Source organism: Hyla sarda, chromosome 9 (genome assembly GCF_029499605.1).
Source record: "Hyla sarda isolate aHylSar1 chromosome 9, aHylSar1.hap1, whole genome shotgun sequence".
In the NCBI taxonomy this organism is placed as follows: Eukaryota; Metazoa; Chordata; class Amphibia; order Anura; family Hylidae; genus Hyla; species Hyla sarda.
In genome coordinates, this window is record NC_079197.1 from 65,806,969 (window position 1) to 65,831,811 (window position 24,843).

At 46.5% G+C, this 24,843-nt stretch overlaps 2 protein-coding genes across 12 annotated transcripts in view; both read right to left on the reverse strand.

Annotated features, from left to right (window-relative positions):
* Positions 1-16,562, reverse strand: part of DRP2 (dystrophin related protein 2) — a 1,527,660-nt gene extending 1,511,098 nt beyond the window's left edge. For 9 of the 11 annotated variants that reach the window (XR_008847731.1, XM_056539139.1, XM_056539141.1 and 6 more), the window contains exon 1: positions 15,914-16,092. The gene's annotated coding sequence lies outside the window, so the exon portion shown is untranslated. Of the gene's footprint in view, positions 1-15,755; positions 15,840-15,913; positions 16,093-16,133 lie in introns of those variants that run through there. The other 2 variants (XM_056539136.1, XM_056539138.1) reach the window with 2 other exon arrangements.
* Positions 16,563-19,211: 2,649 nt separating this feature from the next.
* Positions 19,212-20,957, reverse strand: LOC130291893 (piggyBac transposable element-derived protein 4-like). The gene has a single exon (XM_056541326.1). The coding sequence runs from the start codon at positions 20,955-20,957 to the stop codon at positions 19,212-19,214; it is 1,746 nt and encodes a 581-aa protein (XP_056397301.1).
* Positions 20,958-24,843: the final 3,886 nt, after the last annotated feature.

Sequence of the window (24,843 nt, forward strand, 5' to 3'; positions counted from 1 at the left end):
TGGATCCAGCTGAGTGTCTGTTATGCTTTATTACTATCGATGATACTTAGCCTGTATTCCATGTATGACTCCTTACGTGCCATCTCCATCCTTCTGTTATTGTCATTCCAGTGCCTTTATTTTTATGTGTCCTACTATATTAAATGTATGTCTCTATTTTTGATATAAGTTAAATAAACTTGATATTTTACATGATTGTTCCTTTTGCGCTGGAGAATATCCTTGGAGTGGGGCCAGTTATGGCTTTTTCTGTATAGTCAACTGATTTGTTTGAGATATAACCCCTCAAGGAATGTAACAAGGTGTGCAGTAAGCATTTACACCCAACAAGTGTCTGAAAGATTTTTAGAACAGTGGTCCATGAAAATGAAAAAGAGCCCACTGTTCCAAAATTCAGTTTAATGCCAGTGGGGTGTAAATGCTCTCTGCACCCCTTTTTATATTACTAGAGGAGTGTAGTTTCCAAAATGTGGTCACAGGGGGGTGGGAGTTCCACTCTTCTGGCATCATGGGGCTTTATAAACGCATCATGGCACCCAACATCATTACAGTAACGCACTCTCCAAAAGCCCAAAGGCACTCCCTCATTTCTAAGTCCTGCTGTGTGCCGCAGAACACTTTATGTTCACATATGGAGTATTATTATACTTGGGAAAAATTAGGTTACATAATTTGTGGGGCTTATTCTCATTTTACTCCCTTGTAAAAATGAAAAGTTTGGGGATACGCCAACATGTTAGTGTAAAAAATGAAAATTTTTATTTTTAAGACCCTCATGTCCAAAAATTTGTTGAACACTTGTGGTGTCCAAATGCTCACTGCACCCCTTATTACATTCTTTTAAACCCTTAAGGACCCAGCCAATTTTCACTGTAGGACCCGGTAATTTTTTGCACATGTCACATTAATAACTCTGGTATGTTTTTACCTTTCCTTCTGATTCCGAGATTATTTTTTCGCTACATATTCTACTTTATGTTAGTGGTAAAATTGTGTCGATACTTGCAACGTTTCTTGGTGAAAAATTCCAAAATTTGATGAAAAAATAGAAAATTTAGCTTTTGCTTTCTTGAAGCTCTCTGCTTATAAGGAAAACCCCACATGGCTTACTATTTTGGAAACTACACCCCTCAAGGCATGTAACAAGGGGTCCAGTGAGCCTTAACACCCCACAGGTGTTTGACGACTTTTCGTTAAAGTTGGACGTGTAAATTATTTTTTTTTCACTAAAAAGGAGATTTTTGTTCACTTACTGTAAAATCTCTTTCTCGAAGGATCCATTGGGGGACACAGACCGTGGGTGTATGCTGCTGTCTCTAGGAGGTGTGACACTATGGTAATAAAAAAAAGTCAGCTCCTCCCAGCAGGATATACCCGCCTTCAGGCTCTGAGCTAGTCAGTTTAAGTTCCAGAGCAAAAAAGGAGACCAACAGGTCAAAGAAAAACCCGAAACTGTCCGAGAACCAGAAGAAAAAACATAACTGAACACACCCTAGGACAGAGAACCAAAGGAAAATCCCAAAAAGGGTGGGAGCTGTGTCTCCCAATGGATCCTTCGAGAAAGAGATTTTAAGGTAAGTAAACAAAAATCTCCTTTTCTCTATCGGCTCCATTGGGGGACACAGACCGTGGGATGTACCAAAGCCATCCCTTGGATGGGCAGATAAGTAATCAGGCGGACGGCCGATCCACTGCCGCCTGCAACACTTTACGACCCAGACTAGCATCAGCCGATGTGAAAGTATGAACTCGGTAAAACCTCGAGAAAGTGTGCAAAGACGACCAGGTAGCCGCCTTTCAATGAGAAGGAGCAGGACAAAAGGACAATGTCCTCATTGAGTTGAAAGGCCGAGACCACCTTAGGCAAAAAGGAAGGATCTGGCCGGAAAACAACCTTGTCCTGGTGGATCACCAGAAACGGAGAACGGCAGGAAAGAGCTGCCAGTTCAGACACCCTCCGGATGGAGGTGATAGCAACAAGAAACACCACTTTCCAAGAAAGGAGGCGGAGAGACACCTCTCTAAGGGGCTCAAAGGGTGCACCCTGGAGGGCACTCAGAACCAAATTCAAGTCCCAAGGGGGAGAGGGTGACCGATAAGGAGGAACACCGTGCACCACTCCTTGCAGGAAGGTCCGGACATGAGAATTAGAAGCCAGGGACCGCTGGAAAAGAACAGCAAGGGCTGAAACCTGACCTTTAAAGGGAACTGAGAGACAACCCTAGTTCCAACCCCGACTGCAAAAAGGAGAGAAGACGGGGAACCGAGAAGGTTACCGGGGAGAAGTCCTGAGCTTCACACCAATGAAAATAAGAATGGCAAGTACGGTGGTAAATTCTTGCGGAGGAGGGCTTATGGGCCTTGAGCATGGTGTGAATGACTTGGGAAGAGAACCCGCGGGCCCTCAAAACCGCGGTCTCAACCGCCACGCCGTCAAATGCAGCTACTGTAAATTGGGGTGGCAAAGAGGACCCTGAGAGAGTAGGTACAGGCGGAGCGGAAGGCGCAGAGGAGCGTCGTCCAGGAGCCTGACTACGTCGGCATACCACGACCTTCGGGGCCAATCTGGAGCTACCAGAATGGCGGGGTTGTCCTCTGCCTTGAGCTTCCTCAGCACCCTGTGAAGAAGCGGAAGAGGAGGGAACAGATAGGGTAGGGCAAACCCCGCCCAAGGAATCACTAGGGCATCCACGGCCAGAGCCTGAGGGTCCCGGGACTTGGACCCAAACGGAAGGATCTTCCGATTGTGCCGGGACGTAAAGAGGTCCACGTCCGGAATGCCCCAGAGGTCGCAGAGCTGCGCGGACACCTCCGGATGAAGAGACCACTCGCCGGGGTCGGGTGAGGACCGACTGAGGAAGTCCGCTTCCCAGTTGAGCACTCAAGGAATGTGAATCGCCGAAATGGCGGAACATTGCTTTCCGCCCAGGTGAGAATCTTGGTCACCTCGGCCGTGGCTGCCGAGCTGCGAGTGCCGCCCTGTCGATTTATGTCCAACTGAACGCGGACAGGACGGGACTGAAGAGGGGATTCCCAATGAAGAAGACAAAGAAGAATTGCCCGTAATTCCAATATGTTTATCGGAAGAAGGGTCTCCAGGGGAGACCAGAGTCCCTGAACCGTTGAATCCCTGAACACGCCGCCCCAGCCCGACAGGCTGGCATCCGTTGTAACCACCTGCCAGTGAAGGGGAAGAAACGACCGCCCTTGGAGAAGAAGGGGGGAGCGGAGCCACCAGAGCAGAGACTGACGGACCCTGTGAGGGAAAACAATCTGACGATCGAGGTACAGAGGAGACCTGTTCCATCGAGAGAGAATCGCCAGTTGAAGGGGGCGGTAATGAAACTGGGCAAAGGGTACGGCCTCCATAGTTGCCACCATCCGACCCAGGACTTCCTTACAAGTACGGATGGAGACTGATACCTGGGTCCGAAGGGAGCGGACCCCCGACCGGAGCGCCAGACGTTTGTCCGGCAGAAGACAAATTCGGGCAGAGGCCATGTCGAATCGAAGTCCCAGAAAGGTTAGAGACTGGGTAGAACGAAGGACTGGCTTGTCCCTTTTGACCATCCACCCAAAGCGAGTCAGAGTGTGGAGAGTGACGTCCAGATTCTTGATGGGCCTTGATGAGAAGGTCGTCCAGATAGGGTATCACCGAGATTCCCCTCGACCGTAACAGGCCCATCACTGGAACAAGGATCTTTGTAAAGACCCGAGGAGCCGTGGCTAAACCAAAGGGGAGGGCTACGAATTGAAAGTACCCTTCCGGAACCGCAAAGCGGAGGTACCGATGATGGCCTGGAAATATTGGCACATGGAGGTAGGCATCCTTGATGTCCACCGATGAAAGGAACTCTCCTTGTTCCAGGGACGCCACCACCGAACGGAGAGATTCCATTCTGAAGTGGCAGATGAGAAGGTGACGGTTGAGACGCTTGAGGTCTAGGATTGGTCGCACAGAACCGTCCTTCTTGGGGACTACTAAAAGATTTGAATAGAAACCCCAAAAATTTTCCCCTGGAGGAACGGGAAGATAACCCCCTGGAGAAGCAGAGACTGAAGAGCCGCTTGAAATTGCGGAGGAGACCGGGGGGCCTGGGATCGAAAAAAGTGATCCCTCGGAAGGGAGGGGAATTCGATCCGGTAACTGTTGGACACCACGTCCCTGACCCAAGAGTCCTGAATGTGTGAGTTCCAGGTGTCTCGGAAAAACAAGAGACGACCTCCCACCCGAAAAGAAACCGCGGGTGGGGGCCTCACTTCATGCAGAAGTGGGTTTGCGGTTGCCCGATTTGGGCGCAAAACGGCCGGACCGGTTGGAGTCCGACTTCCAAGACGGGCGTACCCGGAACGAGGGAGCCTTCTTGTCCCGCGAGGGCGCCTGCCCGGATCCTTTACTGGGGCCAAAAGGAAAAGGACTTCCTTTGGGAAGTAGGGCGAGCCTTATTTTGAGGTAACAAGGAACTCTTACCTCCCGTTGCCTCAGAGATAATCTCATCAAGGCGTTTGCCAAAAAGACGGCCACCCGTAAAGGGAAGCTCAGTGAGAGACCTTTTGGAATCGGCATCCGCATTCCAAGCTTTAAGCCACATAGAGCGGCGGAGTGCCGCTAGGTGACCCACAGCAAAGTCAGAACAACGGGCTGACTGCATGGAAGCTGCACACAGAAAGTCCCCAGCTTTAGCGCATTGGAGAGCCAGAGCAGATAGATCCTCTGGGGGGGATTCCACTAAGATATCCTGATGGAGCTTTTGGCACCACTCCGACAGGGCCTTGGACACCCATGTTGAGGCAAAGATGGGAAGAAGAGAAGAGCCAGCTGCTTCAGAAGCGAACTTCGCTAAAGATTCTACCTTCTTGTCCGTGGGATCCTTGAAGGCAGCAGCATCTGCCAGAGGCAGTGTAGTCGCCTTAGAGATCCGGGAAATTGGTGGATCCACTGAGGGAGGGGAAACCACCTTAGCGACAAAGTCCTTGTCAAAAGGATAACGTTCTTGAATTGTCTTGATTCCTGGGAACCCCTTGTCTGGATGTTTCCATGCAGATTCCAGAATGTGGTCAAAGTCAGCGTGAGAGCTGAACCTTTGAAGTGCTGGCTTAGCACGATGAAAGGATACTCCTGGATTGACATCCGAAGATCCTGGGTCCTCCAAGTGAAAGGTGTCTCTTAAGGCTGCCACCAATGAGTTCACCACTGCAATTAAGTCCGAGCGATCCTCTGAGTCAGATGCCGGCTCGGAAGCCTCGTCCACCAGGGGAATGTGAATGAGTAGAGGCAGTCCTGGCGTGGCAGAGCGGCGACTCCGAGAATGTCCTCTGGAGGAGCGACGTTTGTGCCCAGATGAATGGGGGGGGCTGGACCCGCGAGGGGAACGCTCACGTTTATCTGAAGACTCAATGGAAGAGTCACACGAGGCACCCCTGGTACGCTTTTGAGAGCATGAAGTATGAGGAGAAGAGGAGCGTAACACCATTGACCCAGGGACAAAACCCTGGGTCACTAATACCCTTCTTAATCCCACCCCCTAAAACTTAACTTTTATTAAAGTAACAGTAATAATAGTAATGTGGTGATCAATTAAATTAAAATTGACCTCCTTGTGTGTAATAGCTGTATAATTTGTAAACTATGAGCTGATTGCTTCCTAGTAGTTGGTCACAGCCAGTGATCTGCAGTATCACTGGTTAATGAGACACAAAGGAGGTTTTGATAAAAACTAGATATGCCCCCTCTACATGTTTCGTTGCAACAGCAACGTCTTCAGGAGGGAAATGGGCATCAACCTGTGTTGTCAACTCACCAGCTATTTATGGACCAGACCCTCATGTTGACACCGCCCCAGACATCGTTCTGACCAACCAGTGTTCGCTAATCCTGTCATGTGGTCATACACACCTGCCGTTAATGACACCTCTACAGTACCACCAATCAGATCAGAGCTTACCTGGTACCTCATCTGTGCGCGCCTCCTGGCGCCTTCACCTACGTTCATCAGCGTGTCTTTGTTTACTTTCGTTTTCAAATCGGCGCATGCGCATTACCGCTCGGCTCGCTCCTATCTTTGCGCAGGCGCACAGGGTATCGGACGGCACTTAGGATTATTCAGTTAATGTTCTAAATAGCGCATGCGTTAGTGTAACTCTCCATCTTTCTATTAACAGGTTGTTTCTGTAATAAACTATAAGCTTTGAGAGTTGGCATTAACACATGCCTATCTCATAATCCAAAGGATTATTTTATTAGATCTTATTATTATGCTCCTTACATTTCATTAGTAAGTAGTAACACTCACATGATAATACAGTGCCAATGTATGTCATATAGATCTAAATATCCATCATGGGCAAATGGTATTAACTGTGACACATAGATTACAACATAGATATGGATATATTATATTTTATAAACATCAGACCATAAACGACAGGGATCATAGAATCCTACTATCATCTGCCAGATGTGAATGACAGAGATACATATAACAATAGTATGATTAAGTATTCATCATTGTCCCATGGGACTTGTCTCGAGGACACCTCACTATTACGATTAAGGTGACCTTGATATTATTCATATATGGTAACTGTACAAATTAGTGATATATGTGGTCACTAAAGAGGTCCTATATGTTATTATTATTCTGGGGTAATTGCATTTTGTGTCTGGTCCATACTGGATAAAGGAGTATACAACTCAGGTAAGAATCTACCAATATAACTAATTAACAAATTAATTAACACAAATTGTGCTGATAACATTGTTGCAACAAACCATAGGAAGGCTGTGAAGGAAAACCCTTCATTTAACCCATTAGGGGACAGGCTTTTCAGCCTGTAAATCCATTTAGCTTCCTCCCTAAGAAGAATCTTCTTTCTAGGGCCTAATCTTAGAATCCCTTTCTAGGGCCTAATCTTAGCTGACACAGTCCCCAGAACTTCAAGTCCTGTAATCTACCTCCATGCATAGCATGCATGTGTCTTGCTACGGGTGTGTCAGTACCCAGCCTGATGTTACTAAGGTGTTGACAAATTCGTCTCCTAAACTCCTGCGTGGTTTTGCCCACATATAACTTGGGACATCCACAGCTGGCAATGTATATGATGTTCCTAGACCTACAATTTATGAACTGTCTAATTTCGTACTCCCGGTTATCCAATGGATTGAGGAATTTCGTAACCCTCGGTAAGTATGGGCAAAAACTGTATTTACCACAGCTGTAGGAGCCAGTTATTTTGCTCCTCAACCAACTGTGGGATTCACTCTCCTGTGAGAAGTGACTCCTCACTAGGAGTTCTTTCAGATTAGGCCCCTGACGAAAGGTTACACTTGGTTTTTTACCTATCGCGTCTGCTAAGTCAGGATCCCCTGATAGCATATACCAATGGCGACGTAGTATCTGCATGACGGCATCTGTATAGCCATCATATGTACCAATGCAACGAATCTTCTGTTGAGAAGGACCATTGCTTCCTCCATGTCCTTTTGGTTTGTCATCCAGGAGAGATTTCCTCTCACTCCCTATTGCCCTATGGTAGGCCGACTTTAAATGTTTTTTCGGGTATCCCCTCTGTCGGAAATGATTGTACAATTCACGACTCTCTTTCTGGAATGTTACCTCCTCGGAGCAGTTCCGTTTGGCCCTCAAGTACTGGCCAATGGGTATACTCCTCTTTAAGGATCCCGGATGCCAGCTTTCCCAGTGCAATAGTGCATTAACCGATGTAGGTTTCCTGTAGATCTGTAGCCTATTGTATCCGTCCACATAAATGTGGATATCCAGGAAATTTATCTCCTTACCTCCAATTTCATAAGTGAAGACCATGCCTATCTCATTAGAATTTAACCTAGTGACAAACTCAGAAAATAAATCCCTCTCACCATCCCACAAAATGAGGACGTCATCTATATAACGTCCCCAAAATAAAATTTGCTCAGTGTAGTGATAAAAAGTCTCCCCAAAAACAATAGTGTCCTCCCACCACCCCAAAAATAAATTTGCATAATTAGGTGCACATGAAGCCTCCATGGCGGTGCCTTGTGTCTGGTGATTCCGGGGTAAATAATTGTTGAGAAGAGGAGCGGGCACAGGGAAGACCCCTTCAAGGCGGACACCACTTCCCGGGAGGCCTCAGCCACCGAACGGGAGACTTGGGTCAAGTCAGCCATATACTGGGTCAGGGAAGAAACCCAGGCTGGAGGAGCTGCTGAACCCACCGGGACCTAAGGGGCATCAGGGAGTACCAGGGGGTCTAGGGGAGCAGTGGAGCAGGCAGGGCAAGTGGGCTCAGCAGAGCCAGACATCTTGGTATTACAGTGCTTACAGATATAATAAGTCACTGAAGTTCCAGGTTTCTGTTTAGAGGGAGGAACAGCCCTGGGTACGGACATAATGTGGGAAAAAGGAGACAGGAACTTTCTCACCCTAGTCTTTGTCCCCTGTCAGCTGCAGTGAGGAGAACTCGCTCCGTGCAGCCAGAGAGACTGAACAGGCCAGCCAATAGGAAGGGAGGGGCGTGCCTGAAGCAAGGCACACAGTAACAGACCCCTTCACACTGAAAATCATGCCCACGGCGCTGATTGGAGGCTGCTTCGCGCCTCTGAGAGCTCCCAGCCCTGTGGGCGGAGCTACAGACCGGCCGAGAAGAACTGTCATGGCGCCCACTCCTTGTCCCGAGCTCCATGTCTAGCCGCATATGCGCTCGGGGGAAGAGAGCGGGAGGTCTAAACGCCGGCAGAGAGGGCCGGCGAAAGTGAAAGCAAGCCGGCGCTGAAGCGCCCGGCTCGTAGCAGCGCCGCGGCTTGTCAGCCGCGTATAAGGCGCTGCCGGCAAAATGAAAGTAAGCCGGCGCTGAGAACTCCCGGCCCGAAAACAGCGCCATGGCTGACAGCCGCATATAAGGCTATGGACGTAGTTGCACCAAACACACACACACCATAAGTAAAGTGCCCCATAATAAATGCCCCATAAAGTAAATGTGCCCCCTCAGGTGCCACTGCTCCCCCAGAATAAAGTGCAGCCCTTGAATAAGCCAGCCCCATAACCTGAAGGTGGGCCAAAAACAGGGGTCTCCAGAGGTTGGGAGTCTGTACCTATGGAGAAAAAGGGGGTACTTAGCTCAGTCAGAAGAACTTACCTAATGAAGTCTTCAGTGAAGTCTTCAGTCAGCTTTTTGTCCCTGCATCACGCCAAGCTGCTATGCGCGAGCGAGGCGAGCAGAGAAATAGGGGGATCCGGACCCATGAGGTACCACCCAGACGTTGACCGTTGGTGAGGGGGGGTGAACAGCGCATAAACGCAATGTCTGTGCCCCCTTACTCACAATGGGGAAACAGGGAACCGGAGTCCCTGAGCCCCCACCAGAAAACAGAAAAGAAAAAGGATTTTAAAAAACTCTAACACGTCTCTATACTAGGAAAATAAAAAATCAGAAGACCTGGTCTGAAGAATCCAGAACATGTCCACCTCCTTCAGACACTAAGCTTAAACTGACTAGCTCAGAGCCTGAAGGCGGGTATATCCCGCTGGGAGGAGCTGACTTTTTTTATTACCATAGTGTCACACCTCCTAGAGACAGCAGCATACACCCACGGTCTGTGTCCCCCAATGGAGCCGATAGAGAAATGCTAGTTTTCCCTCAAATGGAAATTTTTTACAAGGGATAATAGGACAAAATGCCCCCCAAAATTTGTAACCCCCTCTCTTCTGAGTATGGAAATACCCCATGTGTGGACATCAAGTGCTCTGCTGGCGCACTACAATGCTCAGAAGAGGAGAGCCATTGAGCTTTTGGGGCCATTGAAAAACATTTTTAGGGAATGGAAGTCAGGGGCCATGTGCGTTTACAAAGTCCCCCGTGCTACCAGAACAGTGGACCCCCCACATGTGACCCTATTTTGGAAACTACACCCCTCACAGAATATAATAAGGGGTGCAGTGAGTATTTACACCCCAATGGCGTTTGATTATATAACAAAAATTACATTTTTCATTTTCACCTGTGGGGCGTAAATGCTCACTGTACCCCTTATTACATTAAGTGAGGGATGTAGTTTCCAAAATGGGGTCACATGTGGGGGGGCTCCATTGTTCTGGCACTATGGGGGCTTTGTAAACACACATGGCCTTCAATTCTGGACAAATTTTCTCTTCAAAAGCCCAATGGCGCTCCTTCTCTTCTGAGCATTGTAGTTCGCCCACAGAGCACTTTACATCCACACATGGGGTATGTTCTTACTCAGAAGAAATGGGGTTACAAATTTTGGGGGTCTTTTTTCTTATTTTCCCTTGTGAAAATGAAAAATTTAGGGTAACACCAACATTTTAGTGAAAAATGTTTTTTTTTTTTTTTTTTCATTTTTCCATCCAAATTTGAAGAATTTTCATTAAACACCTGTGGGGTGTTAAGGCTCACTATACCCCTTGTTACGTTCCGTAAGGGGTGTAGTTTCCAAAAAGGGGTCATATGTGGGTATTTCTTTTTTTGCGTTTCTGGCAGAAGCGCTGTAAAATCAGCCACCCCTGTGCAAATCACCTATTTAGGCCTCAAATGTACATAGTGCACTCTCACTCCTGAGCCTTGTTATGTGTCCGCAGAGCATTTTACGCCCACATATGGGGCATTTCCGTACTCAGGAGAAATTGTGTTACAAATTTTGGGGGTCTTTTTTTTCCTTTTAAGGCTTGTGAAAATAAAAAGTATGGGGCAACACCAGCATGTTAGTGTAAACATTTTTATTTTTTTACACTAACAAGCTGGTGTAGCCCCCAACTTTTCCTTTTCATAAGGGGTAAAAGGAGAAAAAGCCCCCCAAAATTTGTAGTGCAATTTCTCCCGAGTACGGAAATACCCCATATGTGGCCCTAAACTGTTTCCTTGAAATACGACAGAGCTCTGAAGTGAGAGAGCTCCATGCGCATTTGAGGACTAAATTAGGGATTGCATAGGGGTGGATATAGGGGTATTCTACGCCAGTGATTCCCAAACAGGGTGCCTCCAGCTGTTGCTAAATTCCCAGCATGCCTGGACAGTCAGTGGCTGTCCGGAAATGCTGGGAGTTGTTGTTTTGCAACAGCTGGAGGCTCCGTTTTGGAAACACTGCCATACAATACGTTTTTATTGGGGGGGGGGGACAGTGTAAGGGGGTGTTTATGTAGTGTTTTACCCTTTATGTGTTAGTGTAGTGTAGTGTTTTTAGGGTACATTCGCACTGGCGTTTACGGTGAGTTTCCCGCTAGAAGTTTGTGCTGCGGCGAAAAATTTGCCGCAGCCCAAACTTGAAGCAGGAAACTTACTGTAAACCTGCCCGTGTGAATGTACCCTGTATGTTCACATGGGGGGGGGGGGAAACCTCCAGCTGTTTCAAAAATACAACTCCCAGCATGTACTGACAGACCCTGCATGCTGGGAGTTGTACTTTTGCAACAGCTGGAGGCACACTGGTTGGAAAACCTTCAGTTATGTTCTGTTACCTAACTCAGTATTTTCCAACTAGTGTGCCTCCAGCTGTTGCAAAACTACAACTCCCAGCATGTACTGATCACCGAAGGGCATGCTGGGAGATGTAGTTATGCAACAGCTGGAGGTACGCAACTACTACTCCCAGCATGACGAGACAGCTGTTTGGGCATGCTGGTAGTTGTAGTTTTGCAACATCTGGAGGGCCACAGTTAGAGACCACTGTATAGTGGCCTCAAACTGTACTAACAAATCAAAATCTCAAATAGCTAAAAATATCTTCCTTTATTTTGTAATAAAGGAAGATATTTTTAGCTATTTGAGATTTTGATTTGTTAGTACAGTTTGAGGCCACTATACAGTGGTCGCTAACTGTATTCTTCTGTAATAGCATATTACAGAATACAGTATATATAAATCCCCATAAAAACAGTAATTCACATCAATACACAAGGTGTGATATTTATAGGGACAATCCCCAATATTACATCCTAACCCGACGCGTTTCCCCGTAACTGGGTAATTTACAGTAACATACGGTTCATCAGGGGTAAAGAGATGGTTGTGGTTGCTTTAAAGCACAAACTTGTATGTGAGCAGCATATAGAACATATAGGCAACAAATAAAGCAAATACATAAAAAAACATTATTAGACTGAGATAATCAAATGGTCTGTTCAGGTTTTGGAGCTGCAGATTGCAGTGATGCATCCTCAGACCTTCATTGTTGTCTCAATATAGTCACAGTAGTCAAGGTATGTTTCTTTCTATAGCTGCTCTCAAAGATATATAAAGTGTACTCAAAATATATCCTCCAGGGATGCCACTACAGTCATGTAGATACATAAAGATACAGCCATCCAACTAGGGAGTAAAATTGATACAGATTCAGCGGTATATGTTATCAGCCAGCCACACTCAGTTGCCAAAATCCTCCATATCTATTCCCGCTGCTAGTCGTCACCTACGCTTATTACAGCAACCACTTAAGCACATGACCACCGCTCCTGATGCCGAGGGATGTGGCCTCAAACTGTACCCTCAAGATGTTGCTAGGCAACTCTTTGGCTTCCGTAGGATCCAGCCGCACAACATTGTTGCCCGCCGATCTCCGTCGCCCGCTGCCTCCGGATGGGTAAGTGGATCTTCAGCGCCCAGTCCCTGTCGGTTTCCCCGTCCTGCCCCACCTATTGTGGGTGGGCAGGACGGGGAAAACTAAAGTTAACCCCCCCCCCCCCCGCCCCCAATCTGCTATTGGTCGTCGCTTCTGGCGACCAATAGCAGGTATAGGAGGGATGGCACCCCTGCCACCTCGCTCCTATCCCTTCAGGGGGATTGTAGGTGTCTTAGACAACCACGATCCCCATTATATTCCGGGTCACCATAGACCCGGAATTGCGCAAATCGCAAGTGTGAATTCACTTGCGATTTGTCACGATCGCCGACATGGGAGGGTCTGATGACCCCCCGGGGGCGTTTGCACGGGGTGCCTGCTGATCGATATCAGCAGTCACTCCGGTCCGGTCCCCGTCCGGCGCACGGCGGGGGCCGGAATTCTCCATGACGTACGCATACGTCATGGGTCCTTAAGTACCAGGGTCTCATGACGTACGCGTACGTCAAGGGTGCTTAAGAGGTTAAAGGGTTAATCAGGTGGAAAACTTTTTTTTTAATCAACTGGTGCCAGAAAGTTAAACAGATTTGTAAATGACTTCCAGTACTTAATCCTTCCAGTACTTATTAGCTGCTGAATACTACAGAGGAAATTATTTTCCTTTTGGAACACAGAGCTCTCTGCTGACATCACAAGCACAGTGCTCTCTACTTACAGCTCTGTCCATATTAAGAACTTTCCAGAGTAGGAGAAAATCCCCATAGCAAACATATGCTGCTCTGGACAGTTCCTAAAATGGACAGAGATGTCAGCGAGAGCACTGTGCTCGTGATGTCAGCAGAGAGCACTGTGTTCCAAAAAGAAAATAATTTCCTCTGTAGTATTCAACAGCTAATAAGTACTGGAAGGATTAAGATTTTTTTATAGAAGTAATTTACAAATCTGTTTAACTTTCTGGCACCAGTTGATTTTAAAATGTTTTTCACCAGAGTACCCTTTTAAGGGGTCCAAAATAGTGTCACATGTGGTTGGTTTCCACTTTCTTGGAACCATGTGGGCTTTATAAATGCGACATTGGCCTTCAAAAACTATTCCTGCCAAATTCTCTGTCCAAAAGCCAAATGGTGCTTCTTCCCTTCTAAGCTCTGCTGTGCATCCGCTAAGCACTTTATGTCCGCATATGGGGTATTTCAGTATTCAGGAGAAATAGGGCTACATATTTTGGGGTGTTTTTTCTCCGTTTACACCTTACAAAAATATGTTAGTGTAAAAAATTGACATTTTGACTTTTCATCTTAACTTTTCTGGTATTCCTGCAAAACACCTAAAGCGTTAACATACTTTCTGGATGTTCTTTTGAATACTTTAGGGGGGGGGGGGAGCTGTTTTTATAAAGGTGTCATTTATGGGCGCTTTCTAACATGAAGGCCCCTCAATTCTACTTTCAACTAAACTGGTCTCAGATTTTAAATTGTTTGTGAAAAATTGATGCTAAACTTTGAAGCCCTCTAATGTCTTCAAAAATAAAAACATGTAATATATGATGCCAACATAAAGTAGGCTAGGTTCACACTACGTTTTGTACTTACGGTTCCCGTAAACGGCTGGGAGGGGGGGCGGGGCTTAATTGCGGCGCCCGCACTCAGCCATATACGGGAACCGTATTTAATGCATGTCTATGAGCTGACCGGAGTGAACCGCAGCCTCCGGTCGGCTGCTTTTTCAGCCGTATGCGGTCGACCACGTTTTTGCCTGCGGTTGGGGAAACCGCATACGGCAGAAAATGCAGCCGACCGGAGGCTACGGTTCACTCCGGTCGGCTCATAGACATGCATTAAATACGGTTCCCGTATACGGCTGAGTGCGGGCGCCGCGAATAAGCCCCGCCCCCTCCTCCCAGCCATATACGGGAACCGTAAGTACAAAACATAGTGTGAACCTAGCCGTAGACATATTATGGGAGATTCATCAAGACCTTTGCAGAGGAAAAGTTTACCAGTTGCCCATAGCAACAAACCAGCTTGCTTCTTTCATTTTTGAAAAGGCATCTGAAAGATGAAAGCAGCAATCTGATTGGTTGCTATGGGTAACTGGTCAACCATTTTTTCATGACATTTTCAGAAAGAAATGATACATCCTGTAAGCCAAATCATAAAATAAGTGATTATTATTTTATATTTATACACAAATTATGAATGTTTTGTTATATGTACACTAATTATGGGATGATTAATTTGTAATCATGTACCTAATTGTTATCTGCACTCACAGTTGTGTATTGCTTGATTGTAAGAGACGGTCTAAACATTGTCTTTTAAAAACACTTGTTCTATGGAATAAACATCACTTAATTCACTACGTTGGAGTGATGTGGTGAGATCTATATTGCTGGTAGGTAACTAGTTATGTAGTCAGATAGGTAGACAGCTAGCTAGGTAGGTAGCCAGCTAGGTAGGTAGGTAATTAGGTAGCTAGACAAGTAGTCTCCGCCCCTGCAGTGGCCAGAAATGACAGGATGAAAAAAAAATAAAAAAAAACAACACATACTCTGTACAAAGCAGCGCTCTTCCTTGCAGAACAGCCAGGTCACATCATTCTTTCTCCAGTGCAGGTGCCCATGAGTGATATTATTGCAAATGCACTGCGTAAGGGCAGAGGTCAAGGTCTCCTGTTAGCATAGGCCGCAGGTTCGGCAGCTTACATTGACAGGCAGCTTTCACCTGTATGCGCAATATAGATGAAAGTTGCACTCGCTTGACTGGGAAACTGAGGCAAGTATTCTGGATCCCCATTAGGGAGCGAGACTGAGCCAGAACCGGGGCTATATAGGTAGAATACCCAGGGCTTTGGCCCACTTAGCCCCCATAGCAACAAACCTGTACTCCAGCATACCATTTTGACAGTTTACCAACATAAACCTACTGCAGAAGGCACAATCCATGTAAACATGGTCTAAAAGAGTTGGTGGGTTTCCTTAAGATTCAGCTTACACCTGTGACTGACATATATTTCCAGGATATTTACTAACAGAGTGCAGTGTTATAATACTATCACATGTAAGCAGTGCATAGTCATGCAGCTCTATGTGGACACTTGAGTCCTATAGTAGAGTCACAAACAACGGACGGCATAACGGGTACACTGTGCACTCCCTAGCACACAACCTACTCATGCAAACACGTACATGGCGGTTTCTCATAGGTCCCTGCGGGATCCAGGCCCAGCCGTGAGCGCCGCACAAAGTCAGTAACACCGGAGTAAAGGACGCTGGGCTTCAAGTAGAATAAAGGCGACCGAGTGAGGGAAGGAAGGGGCAATGATGTGGTCATGGAAGCGGCCTACCTGGTGTCGAGAACGGTGATGTGGGGATGCTGAACGAAGCCGGAGCTCTCACTGCGCCTGTCCAGTCCCCCACCCTCTTCTCTGCCAGTATTGTTGCCCCCTCCCTTGTTTCCCCCCAGATATCTTCCCGCATCACACAACGCTTAGCATCATCCGTCTCTCGAAGCAGGGAGGAGAAGGCAGAGGTATTACGGTGTAGGAATATGCAGGAATACCTCACCTGAATAAGAGGGCAGCAGGTGCTTTATTGTGATCTGTGGATGTATTCTCCTCCTGTAATCCAGAGAAATGTATTGCGTCTCCAATTATACTGTCAGACAACAAAATACACTTAACAAAAGACTAATACCATTCCATGACATGGACATTTTATCAAAGTTGCCTTCTGGGAGCCCTAGGTAGTAAAGGGATTAAGTTCCAGAATCGTCTAGAGCAGCTGACCTCCAGATGCTGTAAAACTACAACTCCCAGCATGCTTTGAAAGCCATTACAGCTGTCCAGGTATGATGAAAGTTGAAGTTTTGCAACATCTGGAGGTCCACAGTTTGGAGACCACTGGTTCGGTGTAATAAACTTATTATAGCTGGATTATTAACCCTTTAAGGATGCAACTATTTTTAATTGTTGCTTTTAACCCCTTAAGGACACAGCTCATTTTCATCTTAAGGACGCAGGCCTTTTTTGCAATCCCCAAATTAGATTTTTTTTCTAACTTTGAAGCTCTCTGCTTGTAAGGAAAATGGATATTCAAAATAATTCATTTTTTTTGTTCACATATACAATATGTCTACTTTATGTTTGCATCATAAAATTTATGAGTTTTTACTTTTGGAAGACACCAGAGGGCTTCAAAGTTCAGCAGCAATTTTCCAATTTTTCACAAAATTTTCAAACTCGATATTTTCCAGGGACCAGTTCAGTTTTGAAGTGGATTTGAAGGGTCTTCATATTAGTAATACCCCATAAATGACCCCATTATAAAAACTACACCCCCAAAGTATTCAAAATGACATTCAGTCAGTGTTTTAACCCTTTAGGCGTTTCACAGGAATAGCAGCAAAGTGAAGGAGAAAATTAAAAATCTTAATTTTTTACACTCGCATGTTCTTGTATACCCAATTTTTGAATTATTGCAAGTGGTAAAAGGAGAAAATTTTTACTTGTATTTGTAGCCCAATTTCTCTCGAGTAAGCACATACCTCATATGTCTATGTAAAGTGTTCGGCGGGCGCAGTAGAGGGCTCAGAAGGGAAGGAGCGACAAGGGGATTTTGGAGAGAACATTTTTCTGAAATGGTTTTTGGGGGGCATGTCACCTTTAGGAAGCCCCTAGGGTGTCAAAACAGCAAAAAAAAAACACATGGCATACCATTTTGGAAACTAGACCCCTTGGGGAATGTAACAAGGGGTAAAGTGAACCTTAATACCCCACAGGGGTTTCACGACTTTTGCATATGTAAAAAATAAATAAATTTTTTTACCTAGAATGCTTGGTTTCCCAAAAATTTTACATTTTTACAAAGGGTTAAAGCAGAAAATACCCCCCAAAATTTGAAGCCCAATTTCTCTTGATTCAGAAAACACCCCATATGGGGGAGAAAAGTGCTCTGCTGGCGCACTACAGGTCTCAAAAGAGGAGTAGTCACATTTGGCTTTTTGGAAGCAAATTTTGCTCTGGGGGCATGCCGCATTTAGGAAGCCCCTATGGTGCCAGGACAGCAAAAAAAAACACATGGCATACCATTTTGGAAACTAGACCCCTTGGGGAATGTAACAAGGGGTAAAGTGAACCTTAATACCCCACAGGGGTTTCACGACTTTTGCATATGTAAAAAATAAATAAAATTTTTTACCTAGAATGCTTGGTTTCCCAAAAATTTTACATTTTTACAAAGGGTTAAAGCAGAAAATACCCCCCAAAATTTGAAGCCCAATTTCTCCCGATTCGGAAAACACGCCATATGGGGGTGAAAAATGCTCTGCTGGCGCACTACAGGTCTCAGAAGAGAAGGAGCAAAATTTGGCTTATTGAAATTGTTTTGGGGGCATGTTGCATTTAGCATGTCCCCAGGGTGCCAGAACAGCAAAAAAAAAAAACACATGGCATAATATTTTGGAAACTAGACCGCTAAAGGAACGTAACAAGGGGTATAGTGAGAATTAACTCCTCACAGGTGTTTGACGACTTTGTGTTGAAGTTGGAAATGAAAATGGAAAATTTGATTTTTAACACTAAAATGATGGTGTTACCCCCAATTTTACTTTTATACAAGAGGTAATAGGTGGAAATGGACCCCAAAATTTGAAGCCCAATTTCTCCTGATTAAGAAAACACCCCATAGGTGGACATTTAGTGCTCTGCTGGTGCACTTCAGGTCTCCGAACAGAAGGATATATAGAAAATAATTTGTGGCACACTACCAAATAAATGGTTTTGCGGTACAACATATTTTGCTGGAATGGTTTTGGGGCACAATGAAAATAATTTGCGGCACACTGTACCACATATTTTGCTGGAATGGTTTTGGGGTACAATGAAAATAATTTGCGGCACACTGTACCACATATTTTGCTGGAATGGTTTTGGGGTACAATGAAAATAATTTGCGGCACACTGTACCACAAATTTTGCTGGAATGGTTTTGGGGTACAATGAAAATAATTTGCGGCACACTGTACCGCATATTTTGCTGGAATGGTTTTGGGGTACAATGAAAATAATTTGCGGCACACTGTACCACATATTTTGCTGGAATGGTTTTGGGGTACAATGAAAATAATTTGCGGTACACTGTACCACATATTTTGCTGGAATGGTTTTGGGGTACAATGAAAATAATTTGCGGCACACTGTACCACATATTTTGCTGCAATAGTTTTGGGGTACAATAAAAATAATTTGCGGCACACTGTACCACATATTTTGCTGGAATGGTTTTGGGGTACAATGAAAATAATTTGCGGCACACTGTACCACATATTTTGCTGGAATGGTTTTGGGGTACAATGAAAATAATTTGCGGCACACTGTACCACATATTTTGCTGGAATGGTTTTGGGGTACAATGAAAATAATTTGCGGCACAATGTACCACATATTTTGCTGGAATGGTTTTGGGGTACAATTAAAATAATTTGCGGCACACTGTACCACATATTTTGCTGGAATGGTTTTGGGGTAAAAAGAAAAATAATAGGTGGCACACTAGGCCACAGATTCTAATAAAATGGGGGGGTAAAATTAACTAAGAAAAAACTGTGGCATGTGATGTGATACACGGGGGCTAAGATGGATAAAATTAAAATTGCAGGGATGTGTGATAAATTTTAAAACATGAGATGCACAGTCCCGGCTGAGTTGGGCAGGTCTCACACTGGTATGTAGTGTCCCGGCGGATCCCTCTTTTATAGCAGACCCTGCACTTCTTTTGGGTCCTCCCCTTCTTCCCAGTGTGGGGGATTTCACTGGGGAAATGCTGCCCTGGCACAATCCGTGAGGACTCGGAAGTGCTGGGGCCTGCATCTTCCTGGTCCCCAAATATGAGGTTCCTTATGACCACCTCCTGAAACTCCAAGAACGTTCCCCTCTGGCCGGCATGTCGGTACAGGACAAAGGCGTTATATAAGGCCATCTGTACCATATGCACAGCCAGTTTCTTGTACCACGCCCTTGTCTTTCTCATGGCGCTGTATGGCTTTAGCACCTGGTCAGACAAGTCCACCCCTCCCATGAACTTATTGTAAGCCAGGATGCAGTCTGGCTTATAGATTTCTGTAGGGGCCCCACGTACAGAAACCGGGGTGGTGGCGTGGCCATGTATTGTGGTGAGTACAAGGACCTCTCTCTTGTCCTTGTATCTCACACACAATATGCCATCGCTGCACAGTGCCCTGCTCTCATGCTTCCGCATGGGGTGTGCCAGAAGAGGTTTGGGGAGGCCTCTCTGGTTTTTACGGACAGTGCCACATGCTACTGTCCCACGTGCAGTGAGGCACTTGAATAGGGGAACGCTCGTGTAGAAATTGTCCAGGTAGAGGTGGTATCCCTGGTCTAGTATGGGGTGCACCAAATCCCATACTATCTTGCCTGTAATTCCCAGGACAGGGGGGCACTCTGGGGGTTCAATTGACGAGTCTTTCCCCTCATATACACGAAAACGGTACGTGTATCCTGATGCACTTTCACAGAGCTTGTACATCTTTACCCCATACCGTGCCCTTTTGCTGGGCAGGTACTGGCGGAATTGTAGCCTGCCCTTGAAGTGCACCAGGGACTCGTCAATTGAGATTTCCCTTCCTGGGACATATGCCGCCTGGAACACGGCATTTAGGTGGTCTATAAGCGGACAAATTTTATATAGCCGGTCATAGCTAGGGTGGTCTCTAGGTGGACAAGTGGCATTATCATTATAATGCAGAAACCTCATTATCTGCTCAAAACGTGTCCTGCTCATTGCCATGCGGTACATGGGGGTGTTATATAGCAGGTCGTGGGTCCAGTATGAGCGGATACTGGGTTTCTTCAGAAGCCCCATGCTCAGCATTATACCCCAAAATTTTGCCATCTCTGATGGGGTCACAGGGGTCCACCTATTCGGATGAGCATAACTAGAGGTGGGGTGTGCAGTAATATATTGGTTGGCGTAGATGTTTGTTTGCGCAACCAAATGCTCTAGCAGCTCATCGGTGAAAAAGAACTTAAAAAAGTCTTTTTCTGCCAACCCAGCAAATGGGAATTGCATCCCTGCATTCCCTGTAAACCCAGGAATTTGGGGTGTAAATTGGCCTGAGTCTACCCATATGGAGTCAGAGGGCTCCGAGGGCTCAGAAAGCCTTGATGGGCCTGGTAACGCAGCGGCCGCTGCAGTGGCCCGCCTGCGTCGCCTCCTTGGGGGTGGCACGTCCGAGTCTGATGAGGATGAAGATGAGGATGAGGATGAGATTAGGAATGTAGGGTCCCCATCATCGCTCACAGACTCCATTTCTGAGGCCAAAAATTCATAGGCCTCCTCCAGCGAATACATCCACTGTGATGTGCCTGACATGTTGTGCACTTAGGTGTACACAACACAAAAAACAGGGGGTGACTACAAAGGGGTGACAGGAAAGGGTTTACTTTTTTTTTTTTTTTTTTACTTTTTATAACAAGGGGATGACAACAGGATCAGTGACAAGGGGCGACGCTCACATTTGACACAGGGGCGACAATCACAGGTGACACAGGAGGTGACGATCACAGGTGACACGGGCGATGATCACAGGTGACACAGGGGCGACGATCACAGGTGACACAGGGGTGACGTTCTCAGATGACAGCAGACAGAAAACTCAGGTGACACAGGGGTGACGGACGGTGATAGCGGACGGATGATTTATATTGAAAAATACTAATCAGCACGCCACAGCTACCACCGGGGACAGGGGGCGACGGTCTCAGGGGGTGATCACTGGAGGGTGATCAAAGGACAGGTGAATGGGTGGTTTCAAGCTCTTTTTTTGACTTTTAAATTTTTTTGACTTTGTAACAGTGACAAGGGGCGACGTTCACAGGTGACACAGGGGCGACGGTCTCAGATGACAGCAAACTCAGGTGACACAGGGGTGACGGACGGTGATAGCGGACGGCTGATTTATATTTAAAAATACTAATCAGCACGCCACAGCTACCACCGGGGACAGGGGGCGACGGTCTCAGGGGGTGATGAGGGGCGAAGATCTCAGGGGGTGATGAGGGGCGAAGATCTCAGGGGGTGATGAGGGGCGAAGATCTCAGGGGTGATGAGGGGCGATGATCTCAGGCGGTGATGAGGGGCGATGATCTCAGGCGGTGATGAGGGGCGATGATCTCAGGCGGTGATAAGGGGCGATGATCTCAGGCGGTGATAAGGGGCGATGATCTCAGGCGGTGATGAGGGGCAATGAGGGGGGTGATCGATGAGGGGCGATGAGGGGGGGGGTAACTATATGATGATGGCAGGGGAGATGGAGTGATGAGGGGGATAATGTGTGTGGGTTTTCCTTTTTTTTTTAACTATGCGGCAGACCAAACCGCATCACGTCCTGTCTCCTCACTCTTCTCTGACAGACTGACTGTCAGAAGCGCGATCACTGAGCCAGAAACAGTCAGGTCACGTGATCTGCGCTCTGATTGGCCAATCAGAGCGATCACACAGCGGGACCGCTCTGATTGGTCCCTGTATATGTCATAGTGATCTCCACTGCTGATAGCAGCGGAGATCACCGACAGCTTCACTATGCAGAGGCGCACAGTGAAGCCAGGCTCTGATCGCAGAGCCTGTCAGGGGAAAAGCCTGTCAGAGCGATCGCACAGCGGGATCGCTCTGACAGGTCCCTTGACATGTAACAGCGATCCCCTGCTGCTGATAGCAGCGGAGATCGCTGGCAGCTTCACTGTGCAGAGGCGCACAGTGAAGCCAGGCTCTGATCGCAGAGCCTGTCAGGGGAAAAGCCTGTCAGAGCGATCGCACAGCGGGATCGCTCTGACAGGTCCCTTGACATGTAACAGCGATCCCCTGCTGCTGATAGCAGCGGAGATCGCTGGCAGCTTCACTGTGCAGAGGCGCACAGTGAAGCCAGGCTCTGATCGCAGAGCCTGTCAGGGGAAAAGCCTGTCAGAGCGATCGCACAGCGGGATCGCTCTGACAGGTCCCTTGACATGTAACAGCGATCCCCTGCTGCTGATAGCAGCGGAGATCGCTGGCAGCTTCACTGTGCAGAGGCGCACAGTGAAGCCAGGCTCTGATCGCAGAGCCTGTCAGGGGAAAAGCCTGTCAGAGCGATCGCACAGCGGGATCGCTCTGACAGGTCCCTTGACATGTAACAGCGATCCCCTGCTGCTGATAGCAGCGGAGATCGCTGGCAGCTTCACTGTGCAGAGGCGCACAGTGAAGCCAGGCTCTGATCGCAGAGCCTGTCAGGGGAAAAGCCTGTCAGAGCGATCGCACAGCGGGATCGCTCTGACAGGTCCCTTGACATGTAACAGCGATCCCCTGCTGCTGATAGCAGCGGAGATCGCCGCGGCTTCACTGTGCAGAGCCGCACAGTGAAGCTATTAATGCAGGACGTATGCATACGTCCAGTTGCACGAACCTGTCAGCAGCTGGGACGTATGCATAAGTCCTGTAGCAGGAAGGGGTTAAGGACCCAGCCAATTTTCACGGCCATTTTTTGCACATCTGACCACTGTCAATTTAAACATTAATAACTCTGGAATGCTTTTACCTTTCATTCTGATTCCGAGATTGTTTTTTCGTGACATATTCTACTTTATGTTAGTGGTAAAATTTTGGCGATACTTGCATAGCTTCTTGGTGAAAAATTCCAAATTTTTCACAACATTTTCAAAATCGAAATTTTTCAGGGACCAGTTCTGTTTTGAAGTGGATTTGAAGGGCCTTCATATTAGAAATACCCCACAAATGACCCCAGTATAAAAACTGCACCCCTCAAAGTATTCAAAATGACATTCAAAAGGTTTGTTAACCCTTTAGGTGTTTCACAGGAATAGCAGCAAATTGATGGAGAAAATTCAAAATCTTAATTTTTTACACTGGCATGTTCTTGTAGACCCAGTTTTTGAATTTTTACAAAGGGTAAAAGGAGATAAATCTTCATAAAATGTGTAACCCAATTTCTCTTGAGTAAGGAAATACGCCAAGTGTTTGGCGGGCGCAGTAGAGGGCTCAGAAGGGAAGGAGCGACAGTGGGATTTTGGAAAGTGAGTTTTTCTGAAATGGTTTTTGTTGGGAATGTCGCATTTAGGAAGCCCCTATGGTGCCAGAACAGCAAAAAAAAAAAAAAAAAAACACATGGCATACTATTATGGAAACTACACCCCTTAGGGCACGTAACAAGGGGTCCAGTGAGCCTTAACACCCGACAGGTGTTTGACAACTTTACGTTAAAGTTGGATGTGTAAATGATTTTTTTTTTCACTAAAATGCTAGTTTTCCCCCAAATTTTTTATTTTTAGAAGGGGTTAATAGGACATAATGCCCCCAAATTTTGTAACCCCCATCTCTTCTGAGTATGAAAATGCCCCATGCGTGGACGTCAAGTGCTCTGCTGGCGCACTACAATGCTCAGAAGAGAAGGAGTAACATTTGGCTTTTGAAAAGCAAATTTTGCTAAAATGTTTTTTGGAGGGTATGTCGCATTTACGAAGACCCTATGGTGCCAGGACAGCAAAAAAAAAAAAAAAAAAACACAAGGCATACTATTTTGAAAACTACACCCCTCAAGGAATGCAACAAGGGGTACAGTGAGCCTTAACACCTCACAGGTGTTTGACGACTTTTTGTTAAAGGATGTGTAAATGAAAAAAAAAATTCACTAAAATGCTGGTTTTCCCCCAAATTCTACATTTTTACAAGGGGTAATAAGAGAAAATGACCCCCAAAATTCTTAACCTCACCTCTCTCTTCTGAGTATGGAAATACCCAATGTATGGACGTCAAGTGCTCTGCTGGTGCACTACAATGCTCAGAAGAGGAGGAGTGCCATTGAGCTTTTGGAGACAGAATTCGTTTGGAATAGAAGTCGGGGGCCATGTGTGTTTACAAAGCCCTCCGTGGTGCCAGAACAGTGGAACCCCCCACATGTGACCCCATTTTTGAAACTACACCCCTCACAGAATTTAATAAGGGGTGCAGTGAGTATTTACACCCAGGGCAGTATAGTTCCCCCACATTAGGCTGTAGTTTCCCCACATTAGGTGCAATATAGTTCTCCACATTAGGGGCAGCATAGTTCCCCCACATTAGGTGCAGTATAGTTCTCCCCACATTAGGTGCAGTATAGTTCCCCCACATTAGGTGCAGTATAGTTCCCCCACATTAGGTGCAGTATAGTCCCCCACATTAGGTGCAGTATAGTTCTCCCCACATTAGGTGCAGTATAGTTCTCCCCACA